The sequence below is a fragment of the Rattus norvegicus genome, chromosome 3, assembly GCF_036323735.1.
Source record: "Rattus norvegicus strain BN/NHsdMcwi chromosome 3, GRCr8, whole genome shotgun sequence".
Taxonomy (NCBI): Eukaryota; Metazoa; Chordata; class Mammalia; order Rodentia; family Muridae; genus Rattus; species Rattus norvegicus.
In genome coordinates, this window is record NC_086021.1 from 36,610,354 (window position 1) to 36,637,281 (window position 26,928).

General features: G+C 54.0%; 2 protein-coding genes across 7 annotated transcripts in view; one reads left to right on the forward strand and one right to left on the reverse strand.

The window, feature by feature from the left end:
- Niban2 (niban apoptosis regulator 2) overlaps window positions 1–11,615 on the forward strand; it is a 49,613-nt gene extending 37,998 nt beyond the window's left edge. The window contains exons 6-14 of the mRNA NM_001109885.1: window positions 5,162–5,277; window positions 5,694–5,798; window positions 5,901–6,063; window positions 7,193–7,380; window positions 8,336–8,491; window positions 8,852–8,968; window positions 9,153–9,260; window positions 9,343–9,454; window positions 9,783–11,615. Coding sequence (NP_001103355.1) covers window positions 5,162–5,277; window positions 5,694–5,798; window positions 5,901–6,063; window positions 7,193–7,380; window positions 8,336–8,491; window positions 8,852–8,968; window positions 9,153–9,260; window positions 9,343–9,454; window positions 9,783–10,372 — 1,655 coding nt within the window. The 3' untranslated portion in view covers window positions 10,373–11,615. The remainder of the gene's footprint in view (window positions 1–5,161; window positions 5,278–5,693; window positions 5,799–5,900; window positions 6,064–7,192; window positions 7,381–8,335; window positions 8,492–8,851; window positions 8,969–9,152; window positions 9,261–9,342; window positions 9,455–9,782) is intronic.
- Lrsam1 (leucine rich repeat and sterile alpha motif containing 1) overlaps window positions 10,689–26,928 on the reverse strand; it is a 40,891-nt gene continuing 24,651 nt past the window's right edge. For 3 of the 6 annotated variants that reach the window (XM_039105253.2, XM_039105252.2, XM_063283966.1), the window contains 8 exons: window positions 22,691–22,765; window positions 21,239–21,319; window positions 19,885–19,980; window positions 18,007–18,105; window positions 16,235–16,366; window positions 15,200–15,281; window positions 14,549–14,694; window positions 11,576–13,226 (listed from right to left, as the gene is read on the reverse strand). In XM_039105253.2, the coding sequence (XP_038961181.1) occupies window positions 13,101–13,226; window positions 14,549–14,694; window positions 15,200–15,281; window positions 16,235–16,366; window positions 18,007–18,105; window positions 19,885–19,980; window positions 21,239–21,319; window positions 22,691–22,765 (837 nt within the window). In that variant the 3' untranslated portion in view covers window positions 11,576–13,100. Of the gene's footprint in view, window positions 13,227–14,548; window positions 14,695–15,199; window positions 15,282–16,234; window positions 16,367–18,006; window positions 18,106–19,884; window positions 19,981–21,238; window positions 21,320–22,690; window positions 22,766–26,928 lie in introns of all 6 variants that reach the window. The other 3 variants (XM_063283965.1, XM_039105255.2, NM_001107833.1) reach the window with 2 other exon arrangements.

Consider the following 26,928-nt stretch of genomic DNA (forward strand, 5'->3'; position numbering starts at 1 on the left):
GGCTATGTAGTGATTCTAGAATAGCCTGGGCTACACTGGGATCCTCTCACATTACACATCAAAATATTTCTAACAATGTAGTTTCCTTCTTTGCACGAGCTTATCTAGAAGGTTCCTCTCTCCTTCCCTCCTTTGTAAACTTCGGCTCTGACCTTTCAGCTCACTCATGTGTCTGCTATCATTTATGGCCTCTCTTCTGAGTTTATGAAAGGGGGACAGTGCATGCACCCTGCCCACATACAGCGAGCTGTGTGATGGAGACAGAGGGGCCACAGATGAGCTACCAGGATGGTGTCCTTTGTGCTGGGCACTGGGGGATATGCGGGGGGAGGTGCTTCCCTGCGTGGAGGGAGGAGGTGAAGGGGTAGGCTCCACTGATGGGCACGGGTGGGTAAGTGCTCCCCGTAAGAGGCTGTGGCTCCCATAAAGGGTGGCTGGGAATGGGGACAGTACTCTGTGTGTGTGTGTGAGTGTGTGTGGGGGGGGATAAGAAGACAGGGAGACAGATGCAGTGGGGATGTGTGAAGTGAGGCCAGAGGGGGGCCCTCAGGCCAGGTCTAGAAGGGCCTTATATAGTCCTGAGGAATTAGAAAAGTTTAGGATGGTCCCCCAGTATGAGGTAGTGAGGGTCTTTCTGCCCCTGAAGAAGGAATAGTCCTGACCTGGTGATGTGGTCTCAGAGGCAGAGGGACGCCCAGAGCAGTTTCACCTTGCTTTCTCTCAGGCACAGCTCTACCTGGTAGTGAGGGAAGCGTGGGCACCTGGGCTGAACCCAGCTCACCCCACCTCTCTAGAGAGGCTTCCACCCTCTGGCATCTGTCGGATGGGAGGCAACCAGTTCTTCAGCCAGGCCAAGCCCTGCCACCTGGGCTGGGCCCTGCCCTGCTGCCCACAAAGAGCTCCTGTTCCCAGGTCCCTGTGGCTCTGGCTCAGGTTCTGGCTGCCTGGCCTGGGACACCCTCCTTTCTTGTTGGCCCATGAGTCCTCTGCAGGTTCTCAGGTCTTACTTGCTATGGCAGAGTAGGGGACCCCAGGCCAGGTAGGGGAAGAGCCAGGACAGACTGAGTAGGGAGGAGACACCACTCAGTTCCCTAGAGGAATAATAGAGTAGGGACTGGGAAATGGAGGTGTGGGGAGGGATCAGCTGGTTCAGACAGACCTGTGAGCCTTCAGTCTGGCACACAGCAAGCTGGAAGGTTATGTGTGTGATGGACTGGACAGGACATACAAGAATGTGACAGAAAGCCCCACCCCCAGGCCAGCTCTCTTCCCCCCTGCAGAAACTGACAAGGCTGGTTCCAGCCTTAGGCTGGTCCTTCCCTCCACCCCAGGACTGTGAGAAAGTTCTCTGCTTCCTCCCCCGTTGAGGCTGGGCCTGGAATTCGTGGAGCCTGGAATTGCTCACTCCTGGCCCTGCCAGGAAGTGGGGGTGGATGGGGCGGGGAAAGGAGGCCAAGCTGGTTGGCTGCCAGCCTAGCTAGGGCCCCCTTCACACACTGCATTCCTGGAGTGGTGGGGGTGTCAGGAGGCAGCTGGGGCACTTACTCTGTCCTGGGCTTGGAGTCCATGTCCTGCTCTGTCCTTGGCTCTGCCTAGACTAAGGAGGTCCTGGGTTCCAGCCCCATTTAACTGTCCCCTAGCTGTATGTTCTCAAGTCAGTGGTTTTGCCCATCCTAGCCTCTTTTGTGACAGAGTCTTGATACTTAACCTGGGCTGGCCTTGAACTTGCTGTGCTTGCTGTGTTCCTCCGCCTTGACCCCCCAGTGCTGGCGTGATACACACCATGAGACTCACAGTACACATGGGGTTGGAACCTCAGGTTCTTTGAGACTGAGACCAGCCCCTCACCCCACCCTGCCCCCACTGACGTTTCAGCCCAGGCCGGGGTGGCTTACACAACAGAAATGTGCATTTCTTCTAGGTCAGGAGGTTAGAGAGGACCGGGTTGGTGTCTGTAACAGGCTCATTCCTCTGCCGAGCGCCTGGTTTTGTTTTTTTTGTTTTTGTTGTTTTGTTTTGTTTTGTTTTTTGAGACGGAGTCTTGCCCAGTCTGGTCTCAAACTCGTAGGCTTGGAGTGATCATTCTGCCTCAGATCTCTGCCAATTCAAGGCCAGGACTACATAGTGAGACTGCTTCCGATGAACAATCCTTCTTTCTGGGAGAGGTATGACGGCTCAGATCTGAGCAACAGAGTGAGTTCCAGTTCATTCCGGTCTAAGGCTGTCTCAAAAGCAAGTAAGTGAGTGGAGCACAGGGCAGACTCGGCGAGGAAAGCATTTCTTGTGTGAGCCTGAGGGCCTGGGTTTGGATCCCTGGCCCCCATATCAAAGTCTGGCATAGAAGTCAGGGGCTCGATGGCCAGCCAATCCAGCTGAAATGTACTCCAGGTTCAGTGAGAGACTCTGTCTCAAAACGGAAGGTGGAGGGGCCGAGACAGCTCCGAGGTTAAGAGCACAGACTGCCTTCCAGAGGACCTGGGTTTGCTTCCCAGCACCCACATGTGGCTCACATCCAGTTTCCTACTTCTTTTTCTGGACTCCTCAGGCACCTGGTACCTAGACATACGTGCAGGCAAAATGCTCATACACATTAAATTAAATTAAATTAATAAATAAAAAAGGGAGAGTGGTACACTTCACATTGACCTTTGGCCTCAACGTGGACATACATGGATGAATGAATGCACACACATGCACTCACATACATACATACATACAAACATACACACACACGGACATGTACATATACATACATACACATACATACACATGCATACATACGCATACATACATATATGCACATGTATACCTACATAGACATATATACATACACACATAGACATATACATACATACACATACATACAGACATACACACATTCACATACATACACACATACATACGCACACACTAAAAAAAAAAATAAATTTTTGGGCTGGAGAGATGGCTCGGAGGTTAAGAACACTGGTTGTTCTTCCAGAGGTCCTGAGTTCAGCTCCCAGCAACCACATGGTGGCTCACAACCATCTGTAATGGGATCTGATGCTCTTTTCTGGTGTGTCTGAAGACAGCTACTCATACATAACATAAATAAGTCTTTAAAAAAATTTTCACCAGGAGGTGGTTAAGTATGCTTTTAATCCCAGCTCTCTGGAGGCAGAGGCAGAAACAGGTGGATCTCTGTGAGTTTGAGGCCAGCCTTGTCTACAGAGTGAGTTCCAGGACAGCCTAGGCTACGCAGAGAAACCCTGTCTTGAAAAACAAAACCAAGAACCAAAAAGTAAAATAAAATAAAACTTTCCATTTTTATAAAGATACCAGTTCAACTAGATGTGAGCTCAGCCTGACCTCTCAGTTGAGCTTTGGAAAGATGAGTTGTTCACGTTGCCAGGCGAACACAGTTGGACACCAGGCAGGCTCACAAGTGGCTGGTTGTGCAGAATGGGGAAGGTCCTCAGTTGGGAGCCTCCCTACTGTTGCCCCGCCCACCGTCCCGCCCACCACGCAGCTTTCCTCTCTGGGACACCTTACCCTGCAAGCTTGAAGGGCATCTTCCTTGCTATGCGCAGAATGGGAATTCCTAGCCCTCGGGAGAGGCTGAAATTTATATATTGCCGGATTTTCCAGACAGAACTCAGACTCCAGGAGAGTGTGTCCTTCTGAAAGCCTGGCGGGGGCTTCCTCTCAGGCCCACACTGGCTGCCCTGACCTGGGTACTACTTCTGCTGAAGCACCTCCGCTCTGCCCTGGCCTAGCCCTGTGGGTCCTGAAATGAAGGATTGGGTACTGTTGGCTCCGAGTGAGGCTCTGAGTCCGGTGGTAGAAAGCACTCTGGCTCTGACACGCAGTGATTCCTCGGGCGGGCGGCGGGCTGTGGGGAAGGGAGGGGCTCTTTACCGTGGGGTGACTCAGCCCGTTGTCACTGCAGTGGGCGCTGTGGTCTGTGATGCGTAAACTGTAGTTTCCCCTTCTTGGGTTCCGGGGATACCGTGGTCAGAGGCACGTGGCTAGGGTTAGTGCATAAACCATGTTTCTCTCCCTACCCAGATCTGGCCACTTCCCACCCTCGTTTCCTCTTGTTTTCCTAGCTAGTTCCACAAGTTGTTTATTAACTCACCCTCCCTGTGACACAGGCCACCGTCACCGCCGGTAGCAACAGCAATGCAGAAAAAACATTTTCCCCTACGTGTTAGCAATGGTCACGCTTCCATTTCACTCTCGCATCCTTTCCCAGCCCAGAAACTGAACTCAGGACCTTGTGTATGTTAGACAAACTGCACTGGGCTGTACCCAGCCCTTTGTTCAGTAAAGTTCTAGTGTCTGGACATATGGTACATAGACAAGCCAGACCCGGGGCCCGGGGTGCTGGGAGAAATGGCTCTTTAGCTTCTGATAGAAAGTGTCCTTCAGGGGCTGGGCCTGGTAAAGTGTTTGCCCTAGGTCCCATCTCTAAGACCTCAAAAAACTGAAACCACACAAAATATCATTCAAGGGCCCCTGGTGCCACCCTCTGGGCTTCCTGTGGCTCACCGTGTGCCCATTGGAGCTCAGAGAGGGCCCTAGAGCATGTTGGGGGCCAGGGTAGGGCCATTGTTCCATAAGGGGAAACTGAGGCTCTTTTGGGGTTCAGTGATGTAGAGCAAGGCCCAGAAAGCAGTCCATGGATCAGGTTCCGCCCCTGGCTACTTTTGCAAGTATAAGGCAAAGAGTGCTCTGGTGTTTGCAAGCTGGGATGCTAGGTCTAGCACTGGGACACAGGTTGTATGACCTATGCAACTGGAAGTATTCACCGTCCCTCACTCGACGGGAGGGCTGCAGCACACTAATGCAGCCAGATGTGGGGAGCAGGGCTAGGATGTGTGTCCCAGGTCTCCTAGAGCCATGTTGTGCAGTCTCTAGGGCTGGACAATTTCCCAGCTTGGCTGTTCCTTACTCTTGGCTGTTCTTCTGTGGGGTAGGTTAATGGCTGTGCTGGGTCAGGATGGTGCTATCCTAGAGGACGTAGGTGATTCGGAAGGGTAGAGGGGTGGCCAGAGTGTTGCAGGGTGAAGCACAGCTCTTTCCCGCTGTGTGTTGGTCTTGGTGGCTGGTTGGTCTTGGTGGACAGTCCTTTGCTGATCCCTTTCTTTCCTCCCTCTCTCCCTCCTTCTGTCTTGGTTAGGGATCCCGGAGAACTCCAAGGTGGAGGGCCCAGCATTCACAGATGCCATCCGTATGTACCGCCAGTCGAAGGAGCAGTACGGCACCTGGGAAATGCTATGTGGGAACGAGGTGCAGGTAAGGTCACAGGGCTGCTTGAGGGGTCCTCGGGAGTCCCCCTGGGCCCTAAGGAGTAAGACTGCATCAGAAGTGGGGTTCTAGGGTACAGCAGGTTTTGGGAAAGAGAGGGCAAGAGCAGATTTGGGTAAATGGGAACCCCTGTTAATCTGTCCATTCACGTCCCTGGGTCCTGGAGGGCAGGACAGCTCTGAACAAGATGGCTACAGGCCCCTTCCTCAGGAGCTTTGCCTCCGGGTGACACTAACACCACAGGCAGATAAGTGTGACCCCTGCAGGGTGTGCTGGAACAGGGTGCAGCTCCACAGAGGTGTGGAGGACGCCCAGAGGAGGGTCCCAGAGTGGCTGGAGAGATTCAGAGAAACAAGCAGACGGATGGGTGCTAACCCTGCCCCTCTCCTGTCTCCTGGTCCTAGATCCTAAGCAACCTGGTGATGGAGGAGCTGGGCCCAGCGCTGAAGACAGAGCTTGGGCCACGGCTGAAGGGAAAGCCTCAGGAGCGGCAGCGACAGTGGATCCAGGTGGGTGAGCCTGGGACCCCCTGGGCAGGGACACGGGTGTTGACAGGGAACAGCCAGCACTCAGTCCTCAGCCTGGCGCCGACACCTCCATTGTACCCGTAGATCTCGGATGCTGTGTACCGCCTGGTATTTGAACAGGCCAAGGTGCACTTTGAGGAGGTGCTGTGTAAGCTGCAGTTGGCCCGGCCAGCCATGGAGGCAGTTATCCGTACAGACATGGACCAGATCATCACCTCCAAGGAGCATCTGGCCAGCAAGATCCGAGGTAGGCGGGTCAGAAGCCACTGGCAGATGTTTACACACGGCCCTCCAGGGGCAGGCCAGCTTCTCCGTAGTGCAATCCATCACCACCTGCCTGCTATTCTACTAAATGATCAGAATCAAATCCATGACCCTTCGACTCCTGCAGATTCTTCTCTAAGTTTTATTTTTCTATGAGATTCGAATCTGTCAGTGCTGGGGATCGAACCTAGGGCTTCACCCACGCTCATCCACACTTGATGAGCACTCTGTCAGTGAGCTGCAGCTCTAGTCTCTTTTTTGCTGTTTGAGACAAAGTCTTACACATTACCTAGGCTAGAGTTGAATTTGTAATCCTCCTGCCTCAGCCTCCGGAGTTCCAAGAATGACATGCTTTTGACACTAGGCTCAGGTTTTGAATGTGGAGATTTTTGTCTTTGAGGTTCAAACCTCTGTCCGTCCTTGGTCAACTCAGGTGTGATGACGCGTCACCCTGGTGGACAGTCATGTCACCTTGGGATTACCTAGCTTCTCTGGGTGGCATACGCACACACCTTTCATTATCCACGTTGTGTTTCTTTGACACTGTGCTAGCAGGTGGTGGCTTCCTGAGGGTGGCTGTGGGTCATCCACATTCACTGGGAGCTTAGCGGGATACTGAGAGTTGATGTTTATTGTGTGTGGTAAGCATTGTCTGGGCAGAAGTGGGGTAGCCTTCAGAATACCCTCTGGGTAAAAAGTGCTGGAGTTGGAATGTTCTGAAGAACTGGCTGGAAAGAGCCAGGCCACCCTGCTCCAGGGCAGGCTCAGCTTCCACAGAGCTCACCTGTGTCACAAATCACTTCCTTTCCTCTCCCCCTCTCCCCCACCAGGCCGGCCTCAAACTTATATAGCTCTAAATATGTACGTAGCAGAGTTTGGCCTTAAACTTCTAATTCTCCTGCTTCCACCTCTGGAGTGTTAGGATGGCAGTTGTATCTTTTCTGCTTTGATCTGTTGTCTTTATAGATCCCTCTCTGAGGTCGGTGAGCTAGTTCACGTCCCCAGCACCTATAACGGCAGCTTCCCTGGCATCCATGGGCTGGGTGGACAGGATGGGGTGGAGTGTGTCCCAGGCACCGCGCACCAGCAAAGTCCTCTCCCTCCCCATACAGCCTTCATCCTCCCCAAGGCAGAGGTGTGCGTGAGGAACCATGTCCAGCCCTACATCCCATCCATCCTAGAGGCTCTGATGGTGCCCACCAGCCAGGGCTTCACCGAGGTGCGGGACGTCTTCTTCAAAGAGGTCACAGACATGAATCTGAATGTCATCAACGAGGGTGGCATCGACAAGCTGGGCGAGGTGAGACCTGGGCTCGGGTCTGGTGTACCCCAGCACCTGCTGTGTGTCTCAGGGTGAGCTGCCCTTTCTCAGCATCCACAGAGACCATAGGCAGAAGCCACAGGGCAGAGCTCTCCAGGCTAACAGGGGCCTGGTGCCTAAAGGAAAGAGTGGGTCTTTTTACTCTGCACCATTAGTCTTTATGGAGTGAGATGGCTATTAAAGTAGGAAATGACTTCCACAGAGAAGGAGTGCAGGAAGGAGACGGCGGGCAAGCTTCAGGTGTGGGCTGCATCCTTTTTTTTTTTTTTTTTTTTGGTTCTTTTTTTCGGAGCTGGGGACCGAACCCAGGGCCTTGCGCTTTCTAGGCAAGCGCTCTACCACTGAGCTAAATCCCCAACCCCGGGCTGCATCCTTTACAAGTCACACACCCCACAAGAGCACAGTGTGTCTGTCCAAAGATCCTTTTGACCCAGCTCTCGGGGTCAGTGTCTTTCTTAATTTCTTTCTTTTTTTAAAAAATTATTTATTTATGTATGCAAGTACACTGTTGCTGTCTTCAGACACTCCAGAAGAGGGCATCGGATCTAGTTACACATGGTTGTGAGCCACCATGTGGTTGCTGGGATTTGAACTTTCTATAGTCCCTCGTTGGCTGCCTGTGCCTAGAGTCTGTCCTGAACCTTAGCCGCCTCCTTCAGACTTCAAGTTCGGAAGTCCCGGGCAATAATAATCAGAATTTGAGAACACAGAAGGACCTTAAAAACCCTAAAGAGATGTCTATTGATTTGGGGCCTAAGAGAGTGAGGGGTCTTTGCAAGGCCACTAGCACCCAGAGGGGAGGAGAGCTGTCTTCCAGTGCCTGGCCTCAATGCCTTCAGGTTCCTGCTCCCTTCTTTCTTGGGCCCTCTTTGGCTTGCTCTAATGTGGGTATGTGGTGGCCGTGTACTCACCCATGTGGCCCTGCTCCCTGCAGTACATGGAGAAGCTGTCCCAACTGGCGTACCACCCCCTGAAGATGCAGAGCTGCTACGAGAAGATGGAGCCGCTGCGGCTCGATGGGCTGCAGCAGCGCTTTGACGTGTCTAGCACTTCTGTGTTCAAGCAGCGAGCCCAGATCCACATGCGAGAGGTGTGCACCCTGAGCCTGCACCCTGCTGGCTTCCTTCCATGCCGCCCCACCCCCACACCCCCAGCCCCCCTCCCCCGGCACCAGGAGACCTCCCTCCCCATGCTTCTCAGAACACCTGTGTCTCTCACTTACCTGGCTGCCTGTTAGGTCTCCTTAGGACCTGCCCCTTCCCCCTAGTCTCTTCCTGGGATTTCTGCACTCAGGCATTCACCTGCACCTAGATACCCAGACAGCATGCAAGCTACAGACCGCCCCCGGCTCCTCGGTGACAGGCCTAGGATGGGGGGACTGGCCGAGGGTGCAGGAAGGGACCATTGCCACTCCGGAAGGGTCTCATGAACTCTGCTGTATGCCTTGTAGCAAATGGACAATGCTGTGTACACCTTCGAAACCCTCCTGCACCAAGAGCTGGGGAAGGGACCCACCAAGGAGGAGCTGTGCAAGTCCATCCAGCGGATTCTGGAGCGGGTGCTGAAGGTGAGCCAGACGCCATGGGGCTGGAGTCTGCAGGGCCAGCCAAGCCCAGAGCTGACTGGCCAGCCGCCATCCCCAGGAAGCACTGGTGCTTAGGGTGCACATGGGTGCTCTGGGCTTGGATCTGACCTGCCTGTGAGCTGAGCCCCTGACCCAGGGTCCCTCCTGCACCCACCCCTCCCTGCAGAAATACGACTATGACAGCAGTTCTGTGCGCAAGAGATTCTTCCGAGAGGCGCTGCTGCAGATCACCATTCCCTTCCTGCTCAAAAAGCTGGCCCCCACCTGCAAGTCGGTGAGTCCCCGCCTTGCCGTAGCCCCTCAGGGAGCGGCCATCTGTACAGCCTCTGACCCTTCTCTACCCGCTTCCCCGGCAGGAGCTGCCACGCTTCCAGGAGCTGATCTTTGAAGACTTTGCCAGGTTCATCCTGGTGGAGAACACATACGAGGAGGTGGTGCTGCAGACGGTCATGAAGGACATCCTGCAGGGTGAGCAGGGGGCAGGGGCAGCCCGGGAGAGACATAGGCGGCCCCAGCTAAAGGTGCACAGAGAGGCCGAGACTCCAGGAGGAGGCCGCAGCCAGGCACTGGCTTCTCTGTGCCTTAAGTTTCCTCTCTGGTTCCTGGCTTTGCTGAGAGTGATCAGTGAGGGACGTAGTGGCTGCTGGCTTGGTTTCCAGGCTTGAGTTATAGTTTTGTGGCAGGGAGACCAGGGTCCAGGCATAGATCACACTGGGGGGGTGAGAAAGGGCCCGGGAGGATGTCAGGTTTGCTATGACGGTCCATGCTGAGTGCTGTCTCTCTTGGGGTCTTGCAGCTGTGAAGGAGGCGGCAGTGCAGCGCAAACATAACCTCTACCGGGACAGCGTGGTTCTGCATAACAGCGACCCCAATCTACACCTGCTGGCTGAGGGTGCACCCATTGACTGGGGCGAACAGTATGGTGACGGCGGTGACGGCAGTGACAGTGGTGGCAGCCCCTGCCCCTCCGAAGCAGCCACCCTCACAGAAAAGCGCAGGCGTGCCAAGCAGGTGGTGTCCGTGGTCCAGGACGAGGAGTCAGGGCTGCCCTTTGAGGCTGGCTCTGAACCGCCATCACCTGCATCCCCGGACAATGTCACTGAGCTCCGAGGCCTGTTGGCCCAGGATCTGCAGGCTGAAAGTTCTCCACCAGCCAGCCCCCTCCTCAATGGGGCCCCGGTCCAAGAGAGCCCCCAGCCCATGACAGTCCTAGAGGCTTCGCCACCAGCCTCACCCCTCCGGCACCTCCCACCTGGAAAAGCTGTGGACCTTGAGCCCCCTAAACCCAGTGATCAAGAGACCGGGGAGAAAGTGTCTAGCCCTGGTAGCCGTCCCCCCATCCATACCACCACCGAGGACAGCGCAGGAGTGCAGACGGAGTTCTAGGCATGGCCTCCCAGCTTCTGTTGGACTCTGCACTGGGGCGCTTCTCCTTGGGCACCGCAGCCTCATCTCTGGGGAGGGGTACTCCAGTCTGTGCCTTGTGGAGAAGGTAGCTGGGGTGGTGTGGCACCTCCAGGGGTCTGGCCTATCCAAGTCACTTTATGGGGTTTAGTACACCTGTTACTGCCTCGTTTTCTGTGGGCTGGTCTCCGATGCTAGGTCTGGTTTTGAGGGTTTCCTCTTTGTGCAAGGGGCTGGGGAGCCCCTCCATCCTGCCCTCACGCTGTTACCTGTTTCCCTCCCGGTGGTTCTTGACGGAGGTAGATGAAAGCATTGGTGCAACTCATGTCTAGGAAGCTGGAAAGCTGTCATCTCACTCTGGGGCCCCTTGCCTAAGTGGCAAGGAAGAGGCGGAGGCCTGGCCTCTGTCCTGCCCACTCCCTGCAGGTCCCAAGGTTAGACAGACACTAGAGTGCTCACTGGCCACACTTTGCGGGTTACTGGTGCGGGAGGGCGGGGCTTAGGGGTCTGGTAGGGGAGCGATGGAATGAGAAAGGCCCAGAATGTGTTAAGTCTGTGCAGGGGAAGTGTCCTGAGGGGAGGGTCTTTGGGAGGGTCGAAGGCCAGGATGGCAAAGTGAAGGTAGCTGAGGTTGCAGTCTTGGGTGCCCACTGCTGTGCATCTGTCTGGTTATCTACCCCTACTTTGGGCTGACAACTGCAGGGTTGGGTGTAGGCTGTCTCACTGCATGCCGGGAAGCTGGAGAAGCTCCACGGGAACATTGAGGGCCATGGCTTTGAGACACTGCAGAGCATCCTTGGTCTCTGTAACTCACGTCACCTAACCCTGACAATTCCAGACCCTTCTTCCATTGTCCTTGTGAACCATTTGGGCTTATCTTTCCCTCTTAGTCGCAAGGGTCAAACCAAGGGTCAGTCAAGTAGATGACTGTCACCTTGGGCCTCCCCAGACTCTGCTGCCGGGGTTGGGAGACCAAAGTAGAAACTGCCACTACAAGGCCCCAGGATGAGGTCTCTGTTCTGTGGACCTGCTCCCCAGATACAGGCCTCAGACCCATAGGACGTGGCCGGTGCTCAGGGACACCCAGTCCCCGGCCCTCACTCCATCGAGTACTGACTTCTTTCTCTAGTGCCTTGGGGGTCTCCATCCTTCCAGTTATGGTATGAAGAATCTATGCAAACTGTATAAGCTTCTGCTCACCAATAAACGCTTTATTTAAAGCTCATTTTCTTATGTGCTGCTGGGGTGGGGGAGAGCTGGGCCTAGGGTGTCTAGGGATCCATTTACCTCAGCTCTCTTGGGCTCATCATATGAGCTGCCAGGTCCCTGATCTGCGTACCTGCACGTGTGTGTACAGGTACAGATTTGCATGTGCATGCAGAAGCCAAAGGATCCAGGCCATTCCGCCTTGCGGTTTGAGAGGTCGCATTAGCCTGGAACTCACTAATTCGGATTGTCTGGCTGTCTGGTGAGGGCCAGGGTCTGACTTCAGCCTCCTCAGTGCTGTGACTGCACACTGGCCTGGCCCTGTGAGTTCTGGGGATGCAGACTTCCAAATGCCAACCACTTTACTGAGGTCTCTTTCTCTAACCCGTTCTCACACTGTCCTAGAGGAGGAAACTGAGGCTCAGAGAGGAGGGGAGAGACCACAGCTTTTGGGTGACAGCCTCCTAATGGCTGATCAACTCCAGTGTCCACCATGAGGGTGGGTTCCCGGTCCATGCTAGGTGCCAATGGCTAGTCCCCGCCCCCCCCCCCCCCAGCCTGTCAAGTGGTAGTCATTGCTGAGCTCATGCCTTAGGCCATACACTCTACTGGGAGGGGCAGAAGGGTCTCATGTCACAGGGACTCCTGTACAGCTGGTGAGGGCGGACGCCCACCTGAGCGTTAACATGCCTTCCGGGTGCTGTGGCAGCCCTCACCTAGGATAAGCACTGCAGGGAACACAACCTGCCCCATCCCCTGAGTGCAGGCTGCTTCCCAGTACTGAAGCCCGTCCCTGGCTCTGCTCCCCATGCTCTCTGTTTAAGAGGGCACTGCCTAACTCTCCACTGGGCAATGTCTCACTGCCTTACCTTTACCCAGGCACAGCAGCTCTGGCCCTTTTCCCCAGAGCTCGCCTGGACTCTGCCTACTCCTACCTCCCCCAAGTTCCCACGGACCCAGGGGTGACTCTGGGAGGGAGTCGGACTTACTGGTACTCCTGTTTTGAATCAACCTGCCTATGCGGTGCAGATATGGGAGGGCGGGTGTTCAGCATGAAGCAAAGGAGGGCCGAGGAGTCTTGCACAGCCCACTTCTTCCCAGAGACATTGCCCCACCTAAGGACAGGACGGCTGATGCATTCCATAGATAGGGACACCTCCAGGAGGGGCAGACAGCTGGCTGCAGCACTGAGGCTTGCTTGCCTAGTATCATGGATTCCTGAGTCCTGCAGGGCCACCTCCATACCCTGGATCTTGATCCTGTGCCACAAGGTTCCACCACCAGCAGATCTGCCCTGTTTCTTGTTCACTATTCGGAATAGCTATGCCTCAGGCCAGGGGCATCGGACCTGCCTGCTTAGTGCTCAGAGCAGGGGGTGTCGGGGTGGCGGGTGGTGGCTTGGCCTATGGCAGTCTTGCCCTAGTCTGGGGAATGTGGGGAATGGAAGTCCAGCAGAGGTGGAGATGGTGCTGAGGAAGGGCCAGGCTGGTGGGTGGCTGTGCGTTCAGCTGCTGTGGTAGATCCGGAGGCGCTGGGAGATCTCCTGGCGGCACAGTGGGCAGGTGCGCAGCGGCTGGCAGCACTGCTGGCAGCAGCAGACATGGCCGCAGGTGAGGAAGACCATCTGGGCCTGCGGAGAGAGCAACCATGGCTGCTCAGCTTTGGGGCCATGACCACATCACAGCCCCAGCGGGTGTGAAAACCCAGTCAGGCCTGTTGGCAGTTTTGTACCTGTTTCTCTACGGATCACAACAGCAGTCAAACATCTACAATCCAAATGCTCTTTCCTCAGTCCCTGCTAGGCCAAGTGCCTGCTACTAGGCCAAGAGCTGCCTCTACTCCCGGTTCTGGGATGCCAGGTGTGTACCGCTCCTGGCTCTCCACTGATTTGTAACTATTTTGTGTTCACACTTGCCCAAGTCTGATGCCTGGCCTAAAATGACTTCAGCCTTACAGGTCACTAGCCTTGTGTGTGTTCCCTGACTCTGCCTTAGCACAACCCCTCAGTATATATAATGTCCTGAGACGTCTCCAACTGCTTCAAAGTCATCTATCATATCAAGAAATGGGGGCTGGAGAGATGGCTCAGCGGTTAAGAGCACTGGCTGCTCTTCCAGAGGTCCTGAGTTCAATTCCAGGCAACCACATGGTGGCTCACAACCATTTATAGGGGAATCTGATGCCCTCTTCAGGCAGGTGGATGCATATGCAGCAGAGCACTCATACATTAAATAAATAAAATATAAAAATAGATTACAAAAAAAAAAAAAAGAGAGAGAGAGAGAGAGAAATTGGGAGTCCCTTTCAAAGCCTGAGGATAGGAACTTGGTTAGAGTTCTAACCACTGTGCCCTCCAGCACCCCAGGCTTCTGAAGGTCAGAGAGCCATGGAGTCAGGCAGCCTTATTTACCAATGTGCATGTTCTATTCAAGAAGTGTAGAGAGGGTGTCGACCCCCTTAGATTGTGAGCCACCTGACTTGGGTGCAGGGAACCGACCTGGGTTCCTGGAAAAGCAGCAGACACGAGCCATCCCCCCAGCCAGGGAGACAGGGTCTTGCTACACAGCCCTCAGACTCACAGGGCTCCTGCCCTTTTCACGTCTCATGAACTACGATTGCAGGCCTGTGCCACTGTGCCAGCCCTGGCTACACTGAGGTCTGATCCCTCAGTGGAGGTGAAGGAGGATCTGTGCTTTAAGCACTGGAATGTTGACTTTTTGCAATAAGTGTTAATTTTGCAACAATCTTAGAAAGGCCTGGTTAGGAGAACCATCTTCTTGCTGAGTCATGATGGGGAAATCTTCCCTAATATAGTTAATAAGCTGAGGGAAAATCCTTCCTCTGGGGGAAAATAGATTCTAGACAATGTTAGCATTGCGCATATCGGGTCATGGGACTCGGGTCATTTTGGTGTCCCATGTTTTGGGATCTGTAGCGTCTCCCCACACTTACCTCACGTTCCAGGCACACAACACACTCTGAGGTCGGCACGTCCAGTTCAGCTGGCGGGGCAGATGGTCTCACGGACTCAGGAAGCTCCTGAGGGGCTGTGGGGGGCTCAGAGACACCAAAGACCTCATTCTTGGGTGGTTTCAACTCTGAGGAAATCAGAGGAGCAGGCTAAGCCAGGGGGTCATCCCCAGATGATCCCAATCCTGGCTTGTGGGAGTGATCTGGGGGGGGGGGGCAAAGGAGGGGGTGGCTCCAGTCCAAGAGCAGGGGAAAGCTCTTCCTCTCGGCCCCAGTCATTCCTCGTGTCCATCTGTGAGATGCGAGTGAATTCTCTACCCAGCTACTGTACACTCAGCTTGAGGACATTGTGTGCTTAGGGCCATATCGCCACCTAGTGGTGGAGCTGCAGAAGAGGACCAGTGTCTAGTGGCTGAGCTTCTCTACCAGGCTTCCCAGGAAACAGAATGGGTCCACCAGGTGATGGCACAAGGGGATGCCCCAAGGCTGCCTCCTTAGTCCGAAGTCCTCTCCCCAGCACAGCCCGCTCTGTGCCTATAGCTCTGCCCTGGAGTCAGCGGCCCCTAGGCTGCCAACTGCAGCCCGATATAGCTGGGCCTCCAAACAGCTCGGGGAAGAGCCTAGCATAAGTACCTGGTTGGACCCTGGCCACATCCAGCAGGTCCCGGGCTCTTCGCAGGATTTCATGTTGCAGGCCTGCTTCTGAGACACCCACCTGTGGCCAGACAGGACAAGTAGACCAAGGGCTGAGGGAAGGGAGTCAGCTTTCCTGCACTGAGCTGCTGCACTGCCCGAGCCCATAGGACTGCCTCGGCCTCCACCTCTGGCACCTTCAGTGGAGACAGTGAAGCCAGGGCCTTGTGGTATGAGGTAAGGCAGAACCACAGCCCCGTAGGTTCTCACTCAGGCCTGGTGCGACAATCGTTGTGGCAGAAGGGAGAACTGAGCCCCCAAAGGAGGTCTGTGACACATGTGCTACTGAAAGCTTCAGAGGGCAGAGACCGCCCAGATAGTGTCACCTGCACTGAGGCTGCTCTGCATCGGGCCCCACGGTCACTGTGCTTGGTGAACTTAGGAAGGACAGAGCTCCTGAAGCTACAGTGCTGAGAAGCGGCGGTGTCTGAGCCTTACACCCCCACAGCCCAGAGCCCAGAGTGCACAGCCTACAGCTGAAGGTCATGGAGTATTTCTCAGTATGGGCCCTGCATCTGTCCCGGGTGAGGCAGGACAGCAGAATGGATGAGAGCAGGGACCCTGGGACGAGACCGCATGTGCGTATCCCAGGGAGGTGTTGACGACCATCAGCATTGTTTTATTTTAAAGAGAAGTGGGTTAATTCCATGAATAAGGAGCTCTTATTGTGATCAGGATGTAACTGGAGCTCAGGCAGGGATGAGACTGTGTGGCACCATTGCACAAGCTGAGGCTGGCCCAGAGCCCCGCATTCAGGATCCAGAGTCCTCACTGCCAGTTAGAAGACAGGCTGAGTGCACAGGTGAGCAGAGGCAAAGGGGGCAGCGGTTCTGGCCATGAGATTCATGGAACCCTAGAGTCACCTGATCTGGACAGACCTCAACTCACTACAAACTGACCAAACATACCCCTTTGTGACACTGAGTCCAGGCCTGCTGGGCCTTCCTGACTTCCCCCAAGACAATGGCTGCCCACCTTAGCCAGATCTCCAGGACCCATCCGGCTCAGCATGTCCAGTGTGATGCGGTGGTGGGCGAAGAGGGGCAGGTAGTGCTCAGCAGACAGCTCCACCAGCAGGGCCACCAGCTGCCGCTCCATGCCTTCTTCCTGCGGGATGGCCCAGTGGGAAGGCCAAGGGTGTCAGAGTGAAGGACCCAAAGATGGGACAGTCTGCGTATAGGATACCCAAGTGCGTCTTTGACCTCTTCCCCACCGAAAGGTGTGTAAGTGCACAGAGATCCATCCACAAGGGAGCTCGCTGCTGTTCTACAGTGGAAATAGTCATTTAAACACCCACCGAAGGGAGCTGGGTAAAGCCAGGCCACACACAGGGCACAGGTGGGCACCTGAGAAAATGGGGAGAGGCATGGCCATGGGCTGGAGACTCCATCAGTAAACACGAGAGAAAAGCAAGCCACAAGAATGGTGTAAATGAGGCTCGGGCTGAGAGAGCCTCTTCTTGCAAAAGACCCAGGTTTGAGTCCCAGCACCCATATCATGTAGCTCCTAACTCTGTAATTCCAGTTCCAGGCGCCTGAGGCCCTCTGGCCTAGGGACCACCTGGTACACATGGCGCACATAAGCTTACACCTAAGTAAAAAATGAATCTAGGCTGGGCTTGATGGCTCACGCCTTTAGTCCCAGCACTCAGGAGGCAGAGGCAGGTGGATCTCTGTGAGTTTGAGGCTGACCTGGTCTACAGAGAGAGTTCCAGGACAGTCGGGGTCATGCAGAAGGACCTTTTTAAATCTGTTGTTGTTTTGAGGCAAGATCTCTCAGTGAACCTGAGACTCATCAAAAAGTAAAACAAAACAAAAATCTTTTAAAAAAGTATTTGGGCTGGAGAGATGGCTCTGTGGTTAAGAGCACTGGATGCTCTTCCAGAGGACCCAGGTTGATCTCCAGCACCGACATAGTGGCTCCTAACTGTCTATAACTCCAGTCCCATGAGCTAAGCCCTCTTCTCAGCTCCAGGGTATCAGGTGTGTAAGTTGTACACAGACTCATAAGCAGGCAAAACACATACATAAAATTAAAATAAAAGACATCAACTGTGAAAACACTCGATGTCACTTCCCAGTCACTGCATGCACACACTGGCACACCAGCACACCCCTGCACACATGCACACACCTACTGCAACAGCACACACATACCAGGCACACACATAAAACACAAAAACGTAAGCCAGGCAATGGTGGCACATTCCTGTCATTCTAGCCATCAAAAAGCTGAGACAGGAGGATGGCACGTTCGCAAACAGCCTGGGCTGTAAAGAAAGACTATCTCATAAAAACCCCAAATCAGGCTGTCCATGATGCCCTCTGTGAGCTCCAGTCCAGCCTGATCTACCCATCTCACACACAGTGAGACCCTGCCCAAAAACAAAAAGCAAACAAACAAAAAAATTATGTGTATTAGGCCAGGAGTGTTGGCGCACACCTTTAATCTCAGCAGGCAGAGGCAGAGAGATCTGAGTTCCAGGCTAGCCAGAGCTACATAGGGAGATGTTGTCTCAAAAGCAAACTAAAACCTGTGCATGTGTGCATGCGTGCATGTGCCCAAAGAGATCGCAGCCACGTCTGCCCTGCCCACTTGCTCAGCAGTGGCCAATGTCTCACCTCCTCTCTCATCAGAGTGAACACTCACTCACTTTCTCTGCAGGCAGCTGGCCCACTGGAGTCGCCTGTGCAGATGACCCTCTTTGGAAAGAGACCCACTAAGTTCCTGGGCCAGATGGTCCTTACCTGCAGCTTCAAGGACAAAGGCTTCTGGTTCAAAAGCCGTTGGTACTGGATGAGCCAGTAATTTTCCTGCTTCGTTTCACTCTTGGCCTCTAATTCCGCCTGCCAAGAACAGAAGCCAGCACCATTAGCTACTGGCTAACTTCTGGAAACAGAGACTACCAGACCATGGTGTTGCCTACTATGCTCCTGAAGAGTGTCTGACTTTTCACTGTCCCTGATTTAAGTCACAGGGCAAAGGCAGGAAGCCCAGCTGTGCCCAACAGCAGGGAGTGGGCGTGGGGAAGGGCAGGGAGCTGTCTAAGTCACACGTGTGGCACCGGGAGCCTGCTCCTTGCCTCCCGCACTGAGTCCCACATTCTGCTACACCTCTGAGGGACCCCCTTAGTCCATTTGTGGAACAGAAAAGTCTTGTGCAGCCATCTTTGTCCCCAACAAGGGCATGCCTACTTCTGGATGACAGCCAGCGGCTACAGGACCTCCAGGACTTCTGAGCGAGTTGTTTTGCTGGACACAGCTGACATGCCAACGGCAGGGATGTCCCCACTCTCCTATGTGGGGACCACTCATAAAGGGTTGTTCTGAGTGGGTGCTACCCAGGCTCCAGGATGAGGCAGTGAGCTAGTGATTTTGAGTGGTTATCACCATAGCAACCATCACTGTGGGCCATGCTCAGTCTTGTGTCTGACTCTTTTAATGGTTCCTCCTTGAGAGAGCCAAGAACTCCACTTTCCTTCCTTCCCTCTGTAACTACATTAACAGTGTGCATGCACTCCACCCCCGTAACACGTGTGTGGAGGTCAGAGGACAACTTGGGCGTTGGTTCTCTGCTTCCACCAAGTGTCCCCAGGAGGAACTCAGCTCATCAGGTCTGGCAACAAGCGCTCTTACTGCTGAGCTGCATGTCGCGAGACTGTCATGTCTCTGCACAATTACTCTTCTGAAAGAGTGTCTTGCTATGGCCCTGTGCTGACCTGGACATCACCATCTTCCCCATTGGGCTCTGAGGGGCTGGGATTACAGTACAGGATGTCCCTCCTGAGCCCATGGTCCCGACTGTATGCTAACCTGGGGCTTCCTCCCTTAGCCTGTGCTCATGCGCTATGGGTATTGGGTCAGTTTGGATGGGCTGTGGGTGCTTTGTAGGAGCTGGCTTCACTCTCCTCGGCTGGCCTAGGACGTTTGAGACGGTCACAGAAAGGAGTGATTCCATCTTTTCAGCCCTGGCCCTCTATGTAGGCACCCAAAAGTCTGGAGCAGTGTTTGTAAGTGGGGCTCAGCCCATCTGACATATACCGGAGTAAAAGGCAACGAGAAGGGTTAGGCTGCTCCTGCTAAAAGTAGTGGTCTGTTCTTAGTATGTCCTGTCCTGTGCTGAAGAGAAGAGTCAGAGCTGTCTCCGAATCCTGAGGCCTGGGGAGCACCGGCCCAGGGAGGACCGGCCCAGGGAGCACTGGCCCGGGGAGCACCGGCCCGGGGAGCACCACCCTGGGGAGCCCCGACCCGGGGAGTGCCACCCTGGGGAGCACTGACACAGGGAGTACTGTGGACAGAGGCTAACACTGGCTGTATGCTCATTACACCCTACTCTTGATTCTGGAGATGCTGTGCTGTCTCAAGCTCTGTGGCTGCAGTTTCCCCACAGGAGGGACTGTAATCTCGACTGTGAGTGAAAACAAACTCTCTCCCTTATAACAAGGGTTCACAAGAAGCTAAAACAGATGCCGAGTGGCGCTGTCCCTTCCCCTTTAGCTCCCCTCTGATGAGCACCTACAGTGGAATAACAAGTGTTTCAAAAGCACAGTGAGCACGCCCAGGCCACGCACGCCAGTGTGATGCACACAGGCCCAGGGGACGTGTAGCACAAGTCCAAGAACATACCAGGATGCCATGGAGCTCCTCTTCCCGCTGCTTCTTCTCTTTGAGGAGCTGCTGGAGCAGGTTGCTGAGCGCCCAGCGCTGCTCTGAGACCATCTCCTGTAACACAGCATCCGACCCGAGACACCGTGAGCCCTCAGTGGTCCCCACCATGTAGCCTGGCAGGGCCTGGAAGCCCCACTAACTGAATTCAGGGCTCTGACTAATGCCTCAAGGCTGAGTTGAGGGACAGAGCCCAGAGGCACCCCTAACTCTGGTATGCTGCCCACTTCCACCCAAGCCCTCAACCCTCTTCTCTGTGGGCTTCAGGCCAGGATGGAACCCTAGGGATGGTGACCACAGAGGGTGAGAAATGGCACACAAAAGGAACAAGCCATGGGTCTTGATGGACCACAGCACACAGTGGAAGCAGATGGCGAGGAGGCTCATGTGGAACCTGCACGGTGAGGAGGGCACCACATACAGATGAGGGGGCTGCCACACAGGGAGACACATGCCAACTGCCCTGTGTGTGTGGCCACAAACTTATCCTCTTGTCTCTGGAAATCCCATGGCAGTTCTAACAGGGAGAGACCTGTGGCTTGAGCGAGCTTGGACAAACATGGTGGCAGCTTCCTTGAGGAAGCCAGTTCCTCATCTGTGGAAACCATCAGAGGCCACCAAGAACACTCTAATGGGCTGATAGCATAGGCTAGCCATGAAGAGCAGCCTCCGCCTTACAGAGGGGTCAAAGAGAGGCCCAGTAGGTAGGGACAATGACTCGTCTAAGGCCACCTGGCAACTTGGGTAGGCCTCGGGGCAGCAGCACTCTCAGCATCGGAAGGCCATGGGTCAACTGAGACTTGCCCTGGGCATAACCAATGACAGATGAGCACTCTCAGAGGCCTGGCATGGACACACATCCATGTGCCATCCTACCTTGCCCCTTTGTGAGTCTGAGGGTCAGGGAAGGGAGAAGGGCACCTTTTTTCCATGTGCCAAGCTGTGCTGCCCTCGGGGTCTGTGAGCAGGACATCCGGGGCCAGTTTCTGCTCACATGCCCTTGGGACTCCAAAACTCCCTCCACGGGGAGCATCAGCCCAGAGAGTGGGACCCAAAGCCCACCTGACCACACAGCCACCAGCCCAGTCAGGGGAATGCAGAGATGGTGATGGCCCGGCAGGCCTGGCAGTGAAACCCTCCTTCCTCTGACCCTCTCGCCCTGCACAGAGCTACCTTTGCCCATGGACCACATCTGTTCTACTGGGGCTGGGCCGGCTCTCTGTGTGCCGGAGAAGCCTGTGTCTGGAGCTGAGGAGCAGCCGCCCTGGGGTCGGGAGTGGAATGAGGGTGTCGTCTGGCTGGGAGCCTCACATACCTGAAGCGTCTCTGTGTCCAGGGACTTCCTCTTTAACTCCAGCTGTGTCAGCTGCAGTAACTCAGTTTCTATTAGCCTAATCTGAACAGAAGATGAAACAGGGGCATTGATTCACAGTCACCACGGTTCCCTTATGTGCTGCTGCCTGGCCAATCAGGGACTCAGAAACCTTTGTCAGGAGGCCGGGTAGCCCGGGACAGAGTGGATCTTGCGGGCCTTGGGGCCTCACTGAGGAGAGTAGAACGGGCTACACCTCGGAACATGGACGCGCATGTCTCAGTCAACAGCACTGACCAAGAGCCCAGCATAAGCATCTCAGTGGGTGCTGGGTGAGGTCTGAACGATGGAAAGGGGCTTCCTTCTGGGTCAGCACTGAGCCCTATACCTGTGGACTACGGATTATCAGTTTCTTCATGTAGCTGTCAGGGGGCCAGAGGGTAACAAAAACGACCCAGTAATGAGCCTCAGTTATGTACTGATCACCTACTATGTGCTAGGCCTGGGCCGCAGCAGAACCATCAGCTCTGGCTCTCAGGTGTTTCTCTGCCTTCGCTACAAGGACAAGGATACCAATGCTCAGTGTAGTTAGTAATTTGCCTAAGGACAAAGTGCAGGTATCTGAGAGACCATTTTCCTGGAATATCCCAACTCAGGGTCTGAGGTGGAATGGGGCCATTGAGAATATCTGGGGTCACCACATGCTCTCAGAGACCACAGCCAGTGACTTCTCTACCCCACGTCAGCCAATGATCCTGTGGCCTCTTCCAACCCTGAGTATCTGATGCCACCAACCCCTGGTCAGAGGAATGAGCTTCATGTCCGGCAATGTGGGATTGAAATTAAAGAAGGAGGTTTAAAAAATTAAGTTGGTTGAAGTCAAATAAGAAAGAAAAAGAAGAGAGAGCATGCAAAAAACGTGGGATTCAGTGTGTAAATATGAAGCGACGTGTGTTCCCATAGCCTGACTGTGTGCAGCGCCTCTCCGCCCAGCAGGGCCTCTGCCCAAGGCTACTCCACAGGTTGGTAGTGGAGTCTGGGCTGGAGGGTGGTTTCCTCCTCCCAGGCCAGGGTCCGTCCTCAGAAGGTCTCAGGACCTGGCTTCCCAGTCAATCGGGAACTCCAACCCACCCCAAGAAGCCATGTGTCCATCAGTCATGATGACAGGCACTGGGGTCTGAGCTGGAAAGTTTCCTACAGAGTCATTCAAGTAAGTGCTGCCCTTTCTCCAGCCCAGGCATTATGGAAACACACTGCACTTGCCCAGCAGGCTTCTGGTCAGGCTCTGGGATGAAGCCACCACCTTCAGCGCTGTTCAAGGCACAAACCATCAGCCCCATTGTTGAGGGAAAGAAAGTCTCCAAAGCGGTAAGCCATGGACTTGAGTTTTAATGACTGCTGGCCCACAAGCCAGGTCTGTGTGTGGGAGCAGATGAGCACCCGGCCAGCACTCACCTGGCTCCTGATCTGCCGATGCGTGAGGTCTTTCTTTACCTGGAGAGCCTCGAATGCAGCCTTCTGCATCACACTCTGCGGGAGACAATGCACACACACTGAGAAGAGGCCACCCTCCCTGGCTCGCCAGCCACGTGGGAGCCACATCTGCCTAAAAACACCTTAGAATGTGGATCTTGGGTGGGCGGGAAAATAACTGTTCTCTCTCCCTCCTTTCAACGCAGGGTCTAGGTAGCTCAAGTTGGTTCTGAATTCAAAGCACCCTCAACCTCCTGGGCCCTGGAATTATAGCAGATACCAGCCACACACAGCTGGAGAAGTGACTTCTGATCTCCTACGTTAAATTTAAACAAACGAGGATGAACAACGGAGGTTCTGAGGTCAGACGCTCATCTGACACATCCACATGACGCTGACTGCAAACAGCCAGGTGACTGGCATTCTGAAGACGGAGAAGAGCACCCGAAACCACAGGTGGGACGAGGACAGCCCCAAACACCAGGGACAGAAGGACAAAGAGGGGCCTCCAGTCCTGGGTCCTCTGTGGGGGAAGGATACGTCACAGCCGCATCCACTCCTGTTTCCCTCCTCCCCCATCCCAGTACGAGAGACTGAGTCCCGAGAGATGTCTGCCCACTAAGGAGGCTCATATTAAGCCAGAGCTAATGCTCATTCCAAGAGACGTGTGTGTCACTGGGCACACACAGGGTACTCCAGACTCAAGGGAACACGACCGCTCCAAAGGCTCCTCACCCCCGAGTAACACGATTCAAAGTCGCCAGCAAAGAATTCAGAGTCTAACCCAAAAGAAGTCAATGTCCTTTTCAGTCAAATAGAAGATAAGAACAAGCAAATGGATGAAGGAAAGCGGCTGCTTCCAGGTCTGCATGGAAACCCACCGACCGGATGAGAAATTCAGCATGGAAAGAGAGATTTTCCAAAAACAAAAACCACAGAAATGTCTGACTTGGGAATGTCAATAAATTGACAGACACCCAGTCACCTGGATGCACACGTGGACAAATACACCACATACATATACGTCCTAAGTTAATTAATTAGTAAACTGAAACAGAAACATATGTGACCATAAAGTCAAAAATTCTGGAGCAGGAGTGAGAGACCAAATTTAAGATTCCACGAGACGGAGGACCCGAAGATAAGAACCCGGGGCACATGAGACCCCTTCAGCGAAAGTAAAGCTGACTTTCGAAGTTGAAGTTCAGCAGTGGCCAACTGACACCTTAGCTGGAGAGAGGGCTCAGTGGTTAGGACCATTGGCTGCTCTTCCAGAGGGCCCAGGGTTGGTTCCCAGCACCCACATGGTGGTTTACAATCATCTGTGATGCCAGTTCCAGAGGATTAGAGCCCCCTGCTGGGCTGCATGGGCAGTGCATGAATGTGCTGCATAGACACACATGCAGGAAAACACACACACACAATTAAACTGCCGAGACTACAAAGCAAAACAAAATCCAGATCATAATGAAGGCAGGCAAGATGGCTCGGGAGGCAGAGGTGCCAGGGGCCCACATGGTGGAAGGGAGAACTCACACCCACAAGTTGTCCTCTGACCTCCATGACACACGCTTGTGTGCTCCTCCCCAAAGAAACAAACATAGAGTGACTGAAAACGTGAGCTCACGTAACAAAGGCAAACTGAGATCACGTCCGACTCCTGGGCAGAGCCCTCGAGGCCAGGAAAGTGTGGGATCCTCACGATACAGAGAGACTGAAGCAATTTGGGACCACGAAGCCAGCACTGCATCCGGTTCTTAAGTAAATCCTCCTTGTGCTGGAGGAGAGTTCAGAGGTTAAGAGCACTGGCTGCTCATGCAGAGGACCTGGGTTCAGTTCCCAGCACCCACATGCCAGCCAGCAACACCTGTAACTCCAGTTCCAGGAGATCCAAAACCTTCTTGTCTCTAAGGGCATAGCCCACACATGGTACACACACAGGCAGAACACTTATACACATAAAATAAAATGAATAGATCTTTAAGAAGAAAGAGAAATGACAGAGTCGAGAGATCAGGAAAGTAAACTCCAAGAGAGAAACAGACGAAGTAATGGCAGTCAGGGGGGTCACATAAAGGAGACCCCCTGAAGCCCTGCTATGAGTGAGGGGGAAAGAGAAGAACAACCCCCCCGGGAAAGAGTCAGCGAGCCTCACCAACTCCACATCTAAACGAAAATGGATGGGATTCAGCTGCTGTTGCCTGTAAGAAACAGCCTTCAGCAAAGACAGGACTGGACACATCGCGTGTTTGTAATCAACTGCAAGCAGCATTCGAGCCTGACAAAGTAGACACCCAAGCCAAAAATGAGTCAAAACCGACGAGGCCCTGCCAAAGTGCTAATAAGGGGACACTCTATCGAGAATGTATCACAATTACATGTGCACCAAATACCGGTTCACTTAATTTCGTAAACAGACAGGTCCTGATAAAAAAAGTAGTGGGTGGCCTCAATAGTCTCTCTTACCAACAGAGAGAGACCATCGAAACCACCACCACCAACTGAATCAACAGAGAAACTCCAGTTACACTGAACGGACACTGACAGGCCACTGGGTGAAAGAGCTGGGTGTTCACACAGCGCTGGCTCACGCAGCCATAAAAAAAGAACTAAACTATGCTGCCTGCAGGGAGATGGCTGGAAATGGAGATCACTGTGCTAAGTGAAAGATGAATCTCATGGCTTTCTCTCACATGTGGACGCTATGCCTAAAATACATATTTATATATAATAACATTGTGTATATTATACTTATGCCTATGCATATTAAACTCACAGGCACGTATATATCATATATGAATAAATAGACAATGTATATTAATACATTGGTATACATATTTCACATATGTGTATTTATGAGAGAAAGCCCTGAGGGCAGAAAGGAAGCAGGAAGGTGAAAGAGTGAATATCCGGCCTCCCTGTGCTAACGGTCATGGTAAGTCAGACCCGTCCTTTCCCAAGGGCCAACCACCATGCTCTCTGTCTGCTTCTCACGCTGTGCACTCCATCTCTTTTCTTCCCTTCGCTTTACTTATTCATTTAACTTTTTAGGGCAGGGTCTCTCTGTCTCCTTGGTTGTCTTAGAACTTGTTTTGTAGACTAGGTTGGCCCCAAACTCACAGAGATCTGCCCGTCTTTGCCTCCTTGGTGCTGGGATTGAAGGGGTGTATGCACTACAACACACAGACTTTTCTTATTTATTTTTTGAGGTGAGGTGGTCTCATGTAGCCTCATGGAGGGGTGGTCTCCCTATGTAGCTGAACTTTAAGGACGACTCTGATTTCTGGTCCTCCAGAATCCACCCTCCACACAGTAAGATTACTGCTGTGTGTTACCACACCCCTCAGGTGGTATTGGGATGGACCGGGGTCTTTGGGAATGCAAGGGAATCCCTTTACCCACCAAGCCATCTCTCTGGCTTGAACACTGCATTTCTAGAATAGATGGCATGGCTGCTTCTGCCCATTTCACAGATGAGGAACTGATGACGAATGCCGTATCTACCCAGATCCCCAGCCAGAACTTAGCCACAGGCAGGTGCCCTCTCTGAGAAACAGGGTCCTCAGCAGACATTGAATCCTCTTAGTCTGGGAGAAGATGGAGCTAGAAAGGAGGGAAAGCCGGCTGAGCAGGGCCGGGATGGGATGACTCCAAAGGCAAAGGCCACGACAAGCACAGAACTGGCTTCAGGGAAAGGCTAAGGGAGCGCAGTGGGGCCCTTGCTGGTCCACGTGGCACCTGCTAAGGCTCCGCAAAGATGAAAGCTGCAGAGAGCAGCAGTGGGAAACGGGAGGCAGAGGCCCCGCCCCTGCAGAGAGCAGAAGTGCATGTGGGAAACGGGAGACAGAGGCCCCGCCCCTGCAGAGAGCAGCAGTGCATGTGGGAAACGGGAGACAGTGGCCCCGCCCCTGCAGAGAGCAGCAGTGCAGTGGGAAACAGGAGGCAGAGGCCCCGCCCCTGCAGAGAGCAGCAGTGCGAGTGGGAAACGGGAGGCAGAGGACCCGCCCCTGCAGAGAGCAGCAGTGCATGTGGGAAACGGGAGACAGAGGCCCCGCCCCTGCAGAGAGCAGCAGTGCAGTGGGAAACAGGAGGCAGAGGCCCCGCCCCTGCAGAGAGCAGCAGTGCGAGTGGGAAACGGGAGGCAGAGGCCCCGCCCCTGCAGAGAGCAGCAGTGCATGTGGGAAACGGGAGACAGAGGCCCCGCCCCTGCAGAGAGCAGC